General features: G+C 55.7%; 5 protein-coding genes across 5 annotated transcripts; 2 read left to right on the top strand and 3 right to left on the bottom strand.

Annotated features, from left to right (window-relative positions):
* Window positions 1-392: 392 nt before the first annotated feature.
* On the top strand, window positions 393-1483 carry FA10DRAFT_272723 (hypothetical protein; the record flags this gene model as incomplete). Its single annotated transcript, XM_025523136.1, has 2 exons — window positions 393-1085; window positions 1412-1483. The coding sequence occupies 2 exons, from the start codon at window positions 393-395 to the stop codon at window positions 1481-1483; spliced, it is 765 nt and encodes a 254-aa protein (XP_025375437.1).
* A 1930-nt stretch (window positions 1484-3413) lies between these two features.
* FA10DRAFT_280816 (hypothetical protein) lies at window positions 3414-5713 on the bottom strand (the record flags this gene model as incomplete). The annotated part of the gene is made up of 2 exons (XM_025523645.1): window positions 3414-3529; window positions 3594-5713. Coding segments are annotated over 2 exons (2168 nt in total), but the record flags the coding sequence as incomplete, so codon positions are not given.
* Window positions 5714-5860: 147 nt separating this feature from the next.
* Window positions 5861-6679, top strand: FA10DRAFT_303221 (hypothetical protein; the record flags this gene model as incomplete). The annotated part of the gene is made up of 1 exon (XM_025525213.1): window positions 5861-6679. The coding sequence occupies one exon, from the start codon at window positions 5861-5863 to the stop codon at window positions 6677-6679; it is 819 nt and encodes a 272-aa protein (XP_025375435.1).
* A 109-nt stretch (window positions 6680-6788) lies between these two features.
* Window positions 6789-8507, bottom strand: FA10DRAFT_261652 (putative ZWF1-glucose-6-phosphate dehydrogenase; the record flags this gene model as incomplete). Its single annotated transcript, XM_025520079.1, has 4 exons — window positions 6789-7558; window positions 7623-8277; window positions 8348-8382; window positions 8456-8507. The coding sequence occupies 4 exons, from the start codon at window positions 8505-8507 to the stop codon at window positions 6789-6791; spliced, it is 1512 nt and encodes a 503-aa protein (XP_025375434.1).
* A 903-nt stretch (window positions 8508-9410) lies between these two features.
* On the bottom strand, window positions 9411-12962 carry FA10DRAFT_158054 (hypothetical protein). Its single transcript, XM_025518139.1, has 2 exons — window positions 12260-12962; window positions 9411-12198 (listed from the first exon to the last, which is right to left on the bottom strand). The coding sequence occupies exons 1-2, from the start codon at window positions 12740-12742 to the stop codon at window positions 9538-9540; spliced, it is 3144 nt and encodes a 1047-aa protein (XP_025375433.1). The 5' UTR covers window positions 12743-12962; the 3' UTR covers window positions 9411-9537.
* Between the last annotated feature and the right edge of the window lie 131 nt (window positions 12963-13093).

The raw sequence follows: 13093 nt of genomic DNA, 5'->3' as shown, positions 1-13093 counted from the left end.
GCTAGTATGGCCTTGGTATGACGCCTCCGGTCCTGGAGCATCAACCTTTGCCATGTTAGACTTGAGCTCGTCTTCCGCTCTCACTGGCGTGATTGTTGCATTCTCCTCCATCTCGATTGGGATCCAGTGAAGATGTTCGTGCGAGCCGGTCGAATCTGGTGGTGTAGTTACCGGCGTATGTAGTCATGCAGACTAGGCCGCACGCGCATGTGCCAAATTTCCAAGTCGCGCTCGGAGCGTGCGCCGACTTTCAATTTTGACAACATCGACAACAAGCACATCCTTCTTTGAGTCGAGCCAAAAGGGAAGAAGCAGGTGCTGGCCGTGTTCGCAAAAGAGGAAGCGAGGCTGGGCAGTCGATTCGACATGAACTGGACAAGCGTACCGCCGACATGTCATTCAATTTTCAGTGGCCCGCCTTCTCGCCAGAGTTTCACGCCGATGCGGCAAAGATGCTCGACTCGGCCCTCAATCGAGGGCCAAAGCCGAAGGTGATCGCCGACGACATCAAAGTCGAAGACATCAATATGGGCAAAATTCCACCCGACTTGGAGATTCTCGAGATTGGCGAACTAAGCACCGATCGCTTCCGCGGCATCTTTCGATTGACGTACGCTGGAGACGCCCACCTGCTTCTTTCGACGAAGGTGCAGGCCAATCCCCTCACTCGGCCCTCAACATCGAATCTTGAGGATGTTTCTTCTATCTTTCCTTCCTCGGGCCCCTCTCGAGGCATCCTCTTCGCTGCCGCTCCGCTCGTAGTACCGATGAAGCTGCGATTGTCGGCCGTCCGGCTTCGGGCTATTGTCGTCCTCGTCGTGAGCAAGCAAAAGGGCATTACCCTAGTCTTCAAAAACGACCCTCTCGAGTCTGTCGACGTCAGCAGCACTTTTGACAGTGTCGCCGTGATTCAAAAGTATCTACAACAGGAAATCGAGGGCCAGTTGCGGGAGATGTTCAGGGAAGACCTGCCGGGCATCATTCATCGTTTGAGCCAAAAGTGGCTGAGTGGCGATGCCCAAAGGCGAGCAAAGGCCACAAAGGGAGCTGGCCAGGCTTCCGTTGCATCAGCATCGCCTGCGATAGTTAAGGCGTCTATAAGCGCAAGGCCGGAGATAAGCCGAGCCATGTCGGAACAAGGAGTGCGCAAGGGTCGAAAGTCATCCTCCCCACCACCGAGTTCATCTTCTCCAAAGGTGACCCCTCGCAAAGCAAGTTCCGTCGCTGCGTCCCCTCCTCGGCCCCGTTTGGCGCATTCGAAGCTGGCAACGGTCAGTTCTGGTCAAATTCAAGGAGCACCACCGCAGGGTGTCGACTCGTCTCATTATTTTGGCACATCTCTCGACGATCTTGGGCGTTACGACCCAACTTATGGTCTGAGACCCGACGAGGTTCGCATGTCAGCGCACAGCAGCGGTTACAGCGGACTGGCAAAATTGGCGACAAGGGCGACTGGCGGACTGCGAGATCTCACCTTGAATGACGGGGAAGGGCTGTCGGCCGAACAAACTCTTGAAAGTCAACCACTAGAGGCTGACAAGACCCCGAGCAAGGAGGGCGAACACCAGCCTAGTAATGCCACCGATGAGAGTGCAGACGAATCCCACGACGATGATGATGATGATGTGCCCGATGAGCCTTCAGGCGAACTTGACATTGACGGAGAGGAGGAAGAAGATGGAGGAGAGGAGGATGAAGAGACAGCAGATTACACACGATATGGATATCCGCCACCGAGCGCAGCCTTCTCCGACACGGTCGAAGACAGTGCCAGACTGGGTACAGTGTCTCTTTTTGGTTCTCCCTCTGCTGCCGCAAACTCTCCTAGGTCGATCAATAACAAGATGCGCGGCTCGACAATTTCAGCGACGACAGGCGCATCGAAGGGGGGAAGAGAGAAGGGCAAGGGCACACAACCCGAGACACGTATCGAGTACGAGACTATTCCTGCCGTGGGTGGAGGCACGGTGACCAGGCCGCGAGTTTACCACATTGCCAGCCGAGTCCAAGCCCCGGATCTCGAAGAGGAGGACGAAGCGGCAGCGTACCCAGCTCCCAGTAGCCGAAGCGGTGCGGCAAGCTCAACGGCAGGAGGTCCTGCGAGCTCACGGACCTTCACTGTTCGACAAGGTAGTGTGCGAGGATCGAAAGGCGCCTCGAGGACGCTGTCGGTCAGGAATCGGGGCCTTTTCGATGATACCGATGAACAGGACATTAGTGGAGAACAATTTGAGTCTGACAATTCTCAGAGTCTCGATGAAGCCGAAGACTCGCCTTCGGCTGCGGGTGGATCCCGAGGCTCGTTGGCGACGCTAGACCCAGAGCCAATGGATCCACGATCGACAAATTATCGAACACAGCTCTACCGGCAAAAGTACGGAGGTGTCTACCGGACAGGCTATGGCTCTTCGTCTGCCTCTGCTTCCGGGGGCTCAAGCTCCGGTGCTTCAAGAAGGTTTGCCGCTGCCACTGCCGCCGCCGCTGCCGCTACGTCCCAGCCTCGACCACGCATGGCCACCTCACTTTCTTATAGTGGCGCGAGTTCTGCCCCTACCTCAACTTATCCCTCAACCCACACTCGCTCTTCTCCAACTTCAGCTCAAGGCATGTCGCGCAATCGGCTCGACAAGCCAATGCCACCGTCATTGAGTATATCACCCTCCTCTTCGAGCAAGATCATTGGTCAATCACCGAACCATAGCATGACAAATGACGCTTCGGCTCATTTCGCCGATCTTGTCAACTCCAACCACACACTCAGTCCGTACACACGCACCCTGGACACGCGCGGATTCATGGTAAGAAGCCAGCCCGTCACCCCTGGCGCAAGCATCAGCGGCTCTACCAGCACGGCGAGTGGCGCCGCTGGAAGCGGAAACTCCGCTGCCCGACCTTCCTCTGTCGCTGGTGTGGTCAAACAAAGAGCAATGGTGACAGGTGAAGTAAAGAGCCCAGGTGCGGGTCCTTTGACAACGCCGACTGCGGTGGGGAAGAGGAGAACTTTCAAGCTCCCCTCCAGGACCGGATCGGAGGGTCAAGTAACGAAATCGAGCACGAATCCAGTGACGACCACCACGACGAACGCAAATGCCACGACGCCACGACAAAAGGGAAAGGTAGCATCCTCATCCCATTCAGCCGCCTCTTCCAACGAGCGGGAACATGGCGGAAGCCAGTACTCAGCGCCTCTCAGTCTGGGTGCATCAGCCATGGGCTACGCAAATCGCAGGTTGCAAGACCAGGGATCCCGTCGACAGGTGCTTCAAAGGAGTCACTCTGCATCTATGAGAGCCAGCGGACCTGCATGGGAGAGCGCCTCACGGTGGGACGCTATAAGAGAGTGATTTGCCTCTCCGTCGCTGTTACAATTACAAAGTTGATACCCAATCACCACTCACTTGTCTAATGAATGGCTCTTGATGTGCTTCTAAGATAGAAAGAAAAAGCTTTTATTCGTCTGATGTTACATGATCGATCACGCTCATCTCGAGAGAGCCGTCATCTGCGTTTGCTCGAACCTGTCAATCATCTGATGTGAAGAGTAAAGTCAGCATATAGGGAAGTATTTTTGATGGTAGGAGGGGCGTTCTCACCTGTTCTGCTGCGTCCCTCATCTCGAGCGCCATCCGATGGACCTCTGTCCCCGGCCGATTGTAGATAAGGCTGTTGGCGAACATGCGATTGAGCGCCCTCCTGAGCTGCGTGCTATTTTTGATCTGCCCCTCCTTGATCCGAGCCTTGATTGTTTTGAGGTCGATGGGATGCCGAATTAGCGTATAGTAGTCAGGAGCATCTTGTTCCTTGATGGCCGTGTGAAAGAGGTTGCCGTGCGTATGGTTTGATACCTCGTTGAGGAGCATCAAGAGCACTTTTTCCCTCTTACGCTGGTCAGCAGTTTTGTTCGCCAGGTCCGCGGACGTGGAGCCAGCTCGCTCTTCGGCGGCTCCTCCCCTCTTGTTTCGACTGCTGCCCGAGGCGGCGCCCGTTGAGCCTTGGACGCTGCTGGCATTGCTCGAGGCTCGGCCTCGTTTTGCTTGGCTTCCTCGCTGGCCGCCTCCACCACCACGTCGAGCGGAAGCAGGCGAGAGCGATACACGGTCATTGCCAGCCGTAGACAAGGACGTGTCCCCTTCGTCGTCGACCCCTTCAAAGCTCTCATCGGCGTCTGCTCCTGCGCCTGGCGTCTTTGATGTCTCTCTTGATCTCAGTGAACCCAGACGATTGCTGCCGCCTCGAGCCGCTCCGCCAGTGCTGGCAGACGTGGGGGGAACAGGAGTAGTGGGAGTCGAAGGAACGGATGGCTGGCCACCTCGCCGACTCCGTCGTGGAGGTGCGAGGTCTTCTTCCTTGTTTTCGCTCTCTGGCAGAGGCGATGCTGCAGCGCTCTTTCTTGGTCTTCCGATCTTCTTGCTGCTGCTGGGGGACTCCTCGTCTTCCTCCTCAGCAGCCGCGGCGATCGAAGTCCTGGTCTTCTTCTTTGTGGACGCTTCCTCACTGGCAGCATCCTCCTCTCGCTTCCTTTTGCTGCTTCGCCATCTCTTGCCTTTCTCTGTCTGGTCGTCCCCATCTTCCTCATCGTGGTCTTCGTCGCCAGCATCCTCATTGGCATCTTCAAGGCCGGCCTCATCCGCCAACTCTTCTTTGTCTTGCATTTCAACGTCACCACTCTCCTTGGGCCCTTCCTGATCGTCCTCCCCACCCTTCTCTTCCGCTCCTGCAGAAAGGGCGTCTTTCCCTGGTGCGGTGTCGGTCGCAGCAGACTCTTGCTGCTCTTCTCCTGGCCGCTGCGCTTCTGTCACCGAATTGGATACATCTTGAACGGGGCCTCTGGATGTCCTCCGTCTTGAAGTATCGCTCGTCTCTTCCTGGGCCGCTGCCGCCACCGAGCTCCTTCGCCTTGTAAGCCTTGCTGGTGCTGCTCCCGCCATCGTATCCTTCTCCTCTGCAGCCGAGCTCTTGTTCCTTGTGCTTCTCGTAGGCGTCTGAACCTCCTCCAACACGACCAGATCTGCTTTATCAGATCCATTCGACTGGGGAAGCGAAGAAGTGCGAGGAGCAATCCCGAGCTCTTTTTCAAGCTCCTCATCCTTTGAACCCGACTGGATCGCCTCGATCTCATCAACGATGCTCCGAAAAAGCTCTTCCTTTTGCCTGATACTCTCTCGGACTTCGCTAATCCGCTCGGCATACAGATACTCTGCCAAAGTCAGCTGGCTGGCCCGATCCGTCTTCGCTGCTTGACCCCTCGCCTCTCTTGAGCGTGGCGTAGTCGCCGTACCGTCCTCCTCTGCCGATCCAACGTTGCTGCTAGTGCCGTCCAGCACGAGGCCGTACTGCCGCATCAATGCAACCCAAGCGCGCTCACACTCCCGGCTCCCAAAGAAACGACCCAAGGTCGTGTTGGCCTTTACGACTTGCTCAAGGCGCTGCGAGGTCTTGATGAGCGGATGTGCGAGGAGAACGGAGGAGACGCGGGCCCAATCTGGAGGCGATGTGCCAATATGGTGCACAGCTTGCGCGAGCAGAAGCTTGTCGGACAGCGTCAGGCGCGAGAGCGAAGAAGGCGTTGCCGTCGATGGCGATGTCGGTGTAGCCACCGCACCCGGCCCTGCTGACGTGGTTGGAGTGGATGGCGTTAGTGGCGCTAGCGTGGGTGGCGCCGCCGCCGCCGCCGCAGACGGAGGAGGAGCCATCTTGGTAGCCGTGCTCATACAGCAGATGACGAAAGTCAACCGCGAAAGATGGACATGGCAAGCTCTTCGACTCACGTGAATCGGTCATTTTTTGTCATGGCATCCTTCTTCTGCCTCTTCTTCTTCGTCTTCGACATTCCTGACATCATTGTCGTGCGAAGGCCACCATGCTGCTCGCCAGGTCAGGTGCTCGAGCTTTGGTCGAACTCACGTCACATTCATGCTCTCCTTCACCCGCGGCCAGCACCAGCCGTCTCGCCAACGCCCATGCGCGGTGTTTCACCACATTCCCCGCCTGGCTTGCCCCCACCTCACCGCCGCGCGACGATCTGATCCGATCGCGCCTCGTCAGACTCGTTGATCCTGAGACAGGATCGCTCTCATCGAGACCGCAGAGGCCGCGTGATATTCTGGCTTCAATCAATCGGACGCAGTACTGGCTTGTCCAAGTCACAAAGGTCGGCGCCGAGCAAGACGAGCAAGAAGGGGGCCAAAGAGGGCGCTCAAGTGAGGCGATCAACATAGACGAGCTGCCCATCGTCAAACTCGTTTCAAAAAAGGAAGCGTACGACAAGCAGCGCGCACAGAAGCGCGCAAAGGCGAGTAGCGATGCCGACGGTGCTGCCGGTGGTACAGCCTTGGGGGCTTCGTCGGCACCAAAGGAAGTGCAGCTTACTTGGAGTTCGACGCCGCACGACATCTCTCACAAGCTTTCGTCCATGGTCGAGAAGCATCTCCAGAGAAGAGGTCCGGGTGCCAAGTGCACAGTGGTCATTTCTTCGAAAAAGGGCAAGGGAAGGGATGGTGGGGCAAACGCAACCCAAAAGGCGGAGATCATTAAAAGCGTTGAAGACATCGTTTGTGCAGAGGAAAGCTGGTCCGAGATCTCGCACGCCAGGAGACGAAAAGACGTGGAATGGCAAAGAAATGGTTCTGCTGCCTTGATCCACTTCGAAGTTGTCAAGGGCAGGCCCCCTCCTCGGTGACGCTTTGTAAAGTGAAATAATATCAAAATTTCCCAGAAAGAAGTTGCAAACTGAGCTATCCTGGTTTCTCATCTCTCTCTCCCTTTCATAAAGCTTTAGGTACAGTCAATTACTTCTTACCGCTGCCAGAGACTTTTTGGACACTCGTCTTTGGCCACACGTAGCCCTCGTTGCTACGCTTGAAGCCGTACTTGGCGATGAAGTCGTTGAGGTTTTCCGGGCCCCTCGAGCCGTACGGGTAGGACTCGGGTTTGATCTTTCCTTCGTCGATGGCGTGCAGGATGGGGGTGAAAATCTTCCAGCTGACATCGAGCTCGTCATCTCGGACGAAGTTGCTGTGGTCGCCGTTGAGGGCATCAAGGATCAGGGCTTCGTACGCCTCAGGGATCCGGGCGTCCTCGAAGCGCTCCTTGTACGTCAGGTCCAGGTCGGCTGGCAGCGTGCCCATGTGAAGGCCAGGTGTCTTTGCATTGAGCTTAATGTAAACGGCTTCGTTTGGCTGAATCCGAATGACGAGCTCGTTGCGCTGCGCGTCTTCAAACAGGCCACCTTCGATGTCCTTGTACTGGATCCTGATCTCCACCTTTGCCTCGTCAAGGGCTTTACCTGCCTTGAGGATGAAGGGAACACCCTTCCACCTTTCGTTGTTGACAAAGAGCGTCAGTGCGGCAAACGTGGGGCAGTTGGAGTCCTTGGGGACGGTGTCATCATCCTTGTAGCCAGGCTTGTCGCCATGGGCGGCATACTGGCCGAGGAGCACATCCTTGGCTTCAATGGCAGGCACCGTCTTGAGCACCTTGACCTTCTCGTCGCGAATGTGCTCGGCCGAGAACGACTTGGGCCTTTCCATCGAGATGAGCGAGAGCACTTGAGACAAGTCTGGAGCAAGAGTAAAAGTGTGAGCGCGTGCCCAGCGCCAGTGTCAGAAGAAAGAGCCACTCACGGTTCTGCTGAATGTCACGGATGATGCCAAATTCGTCAAAGTAACCGCCGCGGCCCTCGGTGCCGAAAGGTTCCTTGAAGGTGATCTGGACATTGTCGACAAGCTTGTTGTTGAGGCCAGCGTCGATGATTGGGTTGCCGAAGCGCATCACAAGAAGGTTTTTGACCATCTCCTTTCCGAGGTAGTGGTCGATTCGGAATGTCTCCTCCTCCTTCCACAGATCCTTCAGCTTGCCCATCATCTCCCTCGAACTTTCGAGATCTTTGCCGAAAGGCTTCTCGATGATGATGCGGTTGTTGCCCTTTTCCAAGTAACAGTTCTTCTTGAGTCCTGCGGCGACGACGGTGAAGACATTTGGGGGAAGGGCCATGTAGAAGACTCGATTCGGGTTTTTTGCCCCACTTTCGATCTTTTCCATCTCTTTGTTCAGCTTGGCAAAGGCATCGTCCTGGTCGTACGCTCCTGGAACGTAGGTACAGAGCTTCAAGAAGTCTTCCTTGGCTTTCTTGCCCTCACCCGAATCGACGTTCTTGAGGTGCTCGCTGATCTTGCCGTGGAACGTCGGCTCATCCATCTTAGTGCGCGCATAGCCAACGATGCTCGTGTTCTTGGGCAGCAGCTGCAGTCTGTGCAGGTTGAAGAGAGCTGGGTACGTCTGTTACATGTCCTCAGATCAGCAAAGGCGATCTCCACTTTACTCCGTTCTTCTTTCATAGCCCGCTCACCTTCTTCTTGGCCAAATCGCCCGAAGCGCCCAGAACTTGAATACAAGAATCGGTGAGCTCGATCGAACAGGGTAAAGGTAACAGATTGACAGGAGCTAAACAACTTACCGACGATGATGGTGTCCTCCTGGAGCGAAGGCGGTCCCTGGTCGGAAGCCATCGTGAGATGCTTGCCAATCGCGCCCAGTCGTTGGGAAAAGGTGGTGGTGATGATGGTGGCTATGGAGCGCTGTGAGTGGAGTGGAGAGCAGCGTTGTTCAGCACGGCCTCTTGACTCTCTATGCACAAGCGCGAATGATCGATGGATGATGACGAAAGAGAGACAGGAAGCGCACCGGCTATCCAGGGTTTTCCCTTTTGATTTTTCTTCTTTCTGGCCGCGCCAGTGGAGGGGGTTGGTATCCCTCCCTCCGCCAACGGGCTTCCTATTCGCCGCCTCGCTTAACGCCGCGGTCCGACCGTCCCCCCCCCCCCCCCCCCCCCCCCCCCCCCCCCCCCCCCCCACCCAAGTCGAATCATAATGGAAGAATAGACTTCTCACCTTTCGAAGCAGAGCGTAGAGTGTGTGCGTGTGCTTAGTTCCTCGTCGAGATGGAGAGATCAGATGAAGTCTGGTGAATACTGAAGATGGAATGCGATGAGCCAGCCCGATAACGGAGGGCCGTCTCCGCGCGCGTACCACCTCCACCCCAGCAATCGCTCAACAGCTTTCGGCCCACGTGCTCTGCGCATCGTCAGCAAACCGCGACGCACTCAACGACGAATAGAGAAGAGGATGCCTAAACAGTACAATTTGATCGTGTATGTGTGTAGTTGTACAGAAGGTTTGCAAGGGAAAAAGAGAAAGAGACGTGGTTCCTTGATGGGAGTCGTAGTGAGTCCTTCCACTTGTCAGCGCTTCGAAAGGATTCGCTATAGTGGGATGCTGTGTTGTTAGGTTGCCTTCATCGTGTATTGGGCCTTGTGTCTCCTCGACTACCCGTATGGAAAAGGAAGCCTTCCTCTCGTCAACTTCCTATCCTTGTCCTCGTTGCTGGACTCTGTTTTATGATTCCTTTCTTGTGTCCGTCCTTACTTTTGTTGTTTCATTCTCCTCCGTGTTCATGCGAGCCTGTGACGGCCTCGTCAAAGTACTCGTTGCGGCAGGGAGAACAGCTTCTCAGGACACAAGACGCCAAGCAGCAAAGTGCTTAGTCCTCGTCCTCGTCCTCGTCTTCATCTCCAATTACCTTGCTTGACTTGCTTTCAACCTTTTCCCATTCGGCCAGCAGTTGCCTGCCCACATTGGGTTCAAGCTCGGTGCCGTCGCGCGAGACTTTGACTTGACGGTTATCTCTCCACGGATTCCGGAGTTTGCGTACCATGGCAAAAGGCAATGGTGTCGTTTTGATCCATTGAATCGCAAAAGATCGACCCAGTGAGTCGTCAATCGAGAGTCGCCCCCGCGGCGTCAGCGAAGTCGCATCGCCCACCTCATCGCTCGGACTAGTAACGCCGGCTTCAAGCTGCTGGACACGAAGGGCGGATTCTCGCTCATCGAGCCGGAGATTATGAATAAGGGCGGTAATCGCCAGCTGATTGTGTGCCCTGGCATCGGCGGCCCGGACAGAGATGGAGTCTGAGGGACCCAGGCTGCTGCTGGCATCGCTGTTGGCCATCGTTTGAACGCTCTGTTCGCTGCTCTTGCTGCTCAGAGACATGTGGTCGCCGACCATGTCCTTACGGCGTACACCATCCTCGTCGACCTCCAAAGACATACCGGAAGCCGCTGCCCCGCCCACTTCGCCCTGACGGACGCCAAGATTCACATCGTCAGGCTGGGTGGTGGTGAGTGCAGGAATATTCGAGGTGGAAGGGTTAGGAGGCGGTTTCGCAAAGACATAGTTCGGGGACAAGGTCTTTCGTCGAGAAGCTATCGCCTCCCGTTCGCGTTCCGCATACGTTGACACCGGCCATGAGTGATTGGTGACCATGTCGTACTGCTCTCCTTCACCTTCTCCACCACCGACTCGTTCCGGCCACGTAGAAACATCTTCGTTTGCAATGGCCTGCTTAGTGGCATCGTCGCTACTTGTCCTTGTCGAGGACGTCGTCGCTTGCGGCGGCGGTGGTGGCGGTGGTGGAGTTTCCTCGCTGAGTGGTGTAAGTTGCTGCGGCGAAAGTGTCGGTTTGTCGTGCAAGGAATCGTCGGGAAGGATGAGATTAGGTTGTTGACTTGTTGCTTCTGCAGGGTTGCCTTGAAGCAAAGGGTAGCTCGCAACCTCTTCATCACCCTCGAGGATCGTGGAAGGAACCCGACCAGTCGAAGCAGCCGGGCTCAGCTTGACATCGCCTTCCGAGATGGAGGTGACTACTGGTTTCGCGGCCCCGATAGAGCCCATCATGCGGGCATAGCCAAAGAAGCCGCCGCTCTGATTAGCGCTAAAGATCAGGTAGACCGTGACGCTATTGCGAAAAGCTTGATCCAACACCGCCTCATTGTGAGGCTGCGTCGCCCAGGTCCCCGTCTGCACCGATCGATCCAGGTCTTCGACACGGAGGCTCTTGAGGATGAAAAAGCGCTCTCGAAATGCCTCATGTCGAAACAATGACGAATTAGTCGACGAAAATGAGACTGAGCCACTTGAGCCCTCAGCAGAGACGTTGGACGGCGCCATGGAGTCTCTGCGCTCAGCACTTGACAGTACTGCAGAGCTTTGCTGGTCGGCAGAGGCTTGCGGCACGGGTACTTGCGCTAGTTGGACAGCTGGTTTGGGTGTCACATTGCCAGCTGGTGAGCCAGATGTTGCCGGAGACGACACCGCGAGATTTTGATAAGCACTAATAGCACGTTGTGCTTGTGGAGCAGCTAAGGGCATATCGTCTTGCCTCAAAGGGTCTGGCGAGGCGGCAACCTGTCTTTGTGCTCGCAGCTTTCGTTCGTGTTCCTTTGCGTAAGCCACATGAATGCCTTTACCGCGCTGACCTGCAACACCTGCTTGTGCCTCGTCCTCCTTCTTACGAATGCGGCAAACGAGCTTGGGGCATCGGGGATCGTAAGGTCGAGGCGATTTGTTGGAGAAGTGCGTGACCGCGCGATCAAGGTGACGCTGTGTGGCATAGTTGACAAAGGCGCAATTGGATCGAGCAATGATGAAGATGGAGAGAATGCCGTGGCTCGGTCTCGACTCTCCTCCTTGGTCAATTTTTTCTTGGTCTCTAGTCTGCTCCTCTTCGTCCGGCGGCAGTTGAGCGAAGAACTCCCACAGTTCGGGGACGGTGGCGTCGGCAGGTACATTTCCGCACCAAAGAACATGAGATGATCGCTGTTGTCTATTCTTCACACCGCTTTGAGCGCCAGAAGATTGTATAGGTTGATTGAGGTTAGACGCCGATTCCGGAAGTGTTACCGACGATGCAGTTGCAAGACCAGACGTCTGAGATCGAGTTTGGGACTCTGGGGCCGAAATTGCCGTTGTGGACCCTTGACGTACCGTGGTCGGTGACGGCGGCCTCGCCTGCCCTGGCGCATGAGTTCCAGAAAATGGAGTCTGCCAGCCTTGTTGTTGCTGTGACTGTAATTGGTGCTGTTGATGATGGTGCGGAATATGCTGTTGTTGCCGTTGCTGAGATTGTTGAACAGTTTGCAGTGATTGCGTTTGGTGTTGTTGGATAGGAGACCAGGCTTGACCGGCGTAATTTTGGGTTGGCAGCGCTGATCCATAATGGCCATAGGGATAGTGGCCGGGCGCCATGGCGTAACCCGACCCGTATGGAGCCGGTCTGTAGCTCATTGCTGGACCGTATTGAGTTTGTGGCACAACAGGAGATGTAGCCTGGTAAAATGTTGTCTGTCCAAAGGATGCAGGTTGCTGCACAAAAAAATGTCAGAAAGAGGGGGGAGATATGGAGGAAGGAAAGGATGTCGCTCACGGAAACGTAGGGTGGACCATAGAAGCCGGCATGCTGGCTGGCAGCGGGATCTAGGGACACAGATTGTCTGGCCTGAGCCTGATTTTCAGGAGATGGTTGGTAGTCGGTCGGCACACCCTCAGGTAAAGTGGTGTACGTGTAGTCGCCGGTTGGAGCTGGGGAGGTTACGCTTGTATACCTGACCATGGCTGGAGGAAAAGGCGTGTATGCGCCCTGCATGTATGCCTGTGGCCTGGAATAATGCATCATTGGAGGCTGAGACTGCTGTTGTGCATGCTGCTGCGGCTGAAGGGTTGGCGGCGGCACGCCCTGAGCCGAAGGAACATAGGAAGCAGATTCATAGCCTGAAGAAAAGGGTGCCGAGGGAGTGTTGATCCCCTCGCTGGACTGTTGATGCCGACTCGGAGAGGACGACGAGCCTTGACGTGCCATTGATTTTGCGAGGCCTTGTTGAGGCCGAGGAGGGGGAAATTGTCCATTCATCGAAATCGAACGACACTTGTCGTCCGCCTCCCCAATGGCTTTCTCTAGACTCTGTTAGAGCGAGCGCCAATGATGTTCCTAGGCGTATCGTAGTGCCGAGTCAGGGCGACATGAGAGGAAGAGGGGGGAGATGGTGGTGAGGAACGGGAATGTAATTCTGGTAGCGACGGTGGCGTTCGAGGGGAAAGTGCCAATTACCTTGGCGAAGTCCTCGAAAAGGCAGCTGTTGCTAAAAGAGAGCCGGGTGAGCGTGTGTTAGTTGAACAAGAAGGGACATAGGATGAGAGGGGAATCGGTCAGCCAAAGCTGCAAACAGAAGAAGAGAATGAGGTATAGAGTAGAAAAAGACAT

This window comes from Acaromyces ingoldii (assembly GCF_003144295.1).
Source record: "Acaromyces ingoldii strain MCA 4198 unplaced genomic scaffold FA10scaffold_5, whole genome shotgun sequence".
NCBI lineage: Eukaryota > Fungi > Basidiomycota > Exobasidiomycetes > Exobasidiales > Cryptobasidiaceae > Acaromyces > Acaromyces ingoldii.
Note: the sequence above shows the minus strand (reverse complement) of the source record. Positions and strands in the feature narration are given on the sequence as shown.

Bases quoted from the DNA above. Each gene is read 5' to 3' on its own strand.
- FA10DRAFT_158054 (XM_025518139.1), bottom strand. From the start codon at position 12,742: ATGAATGGACAATTTCCCCCTCCTCGGCCTCAACAAGGCCTCGCAAAA. The intron at 12,199-12,259 runs GTGAGCGACATC...TTTTTTGTGCAG, and splicing joins ATGGTCCACCCTACGTTTCC to CAACCTGCATCCTTTGGACA.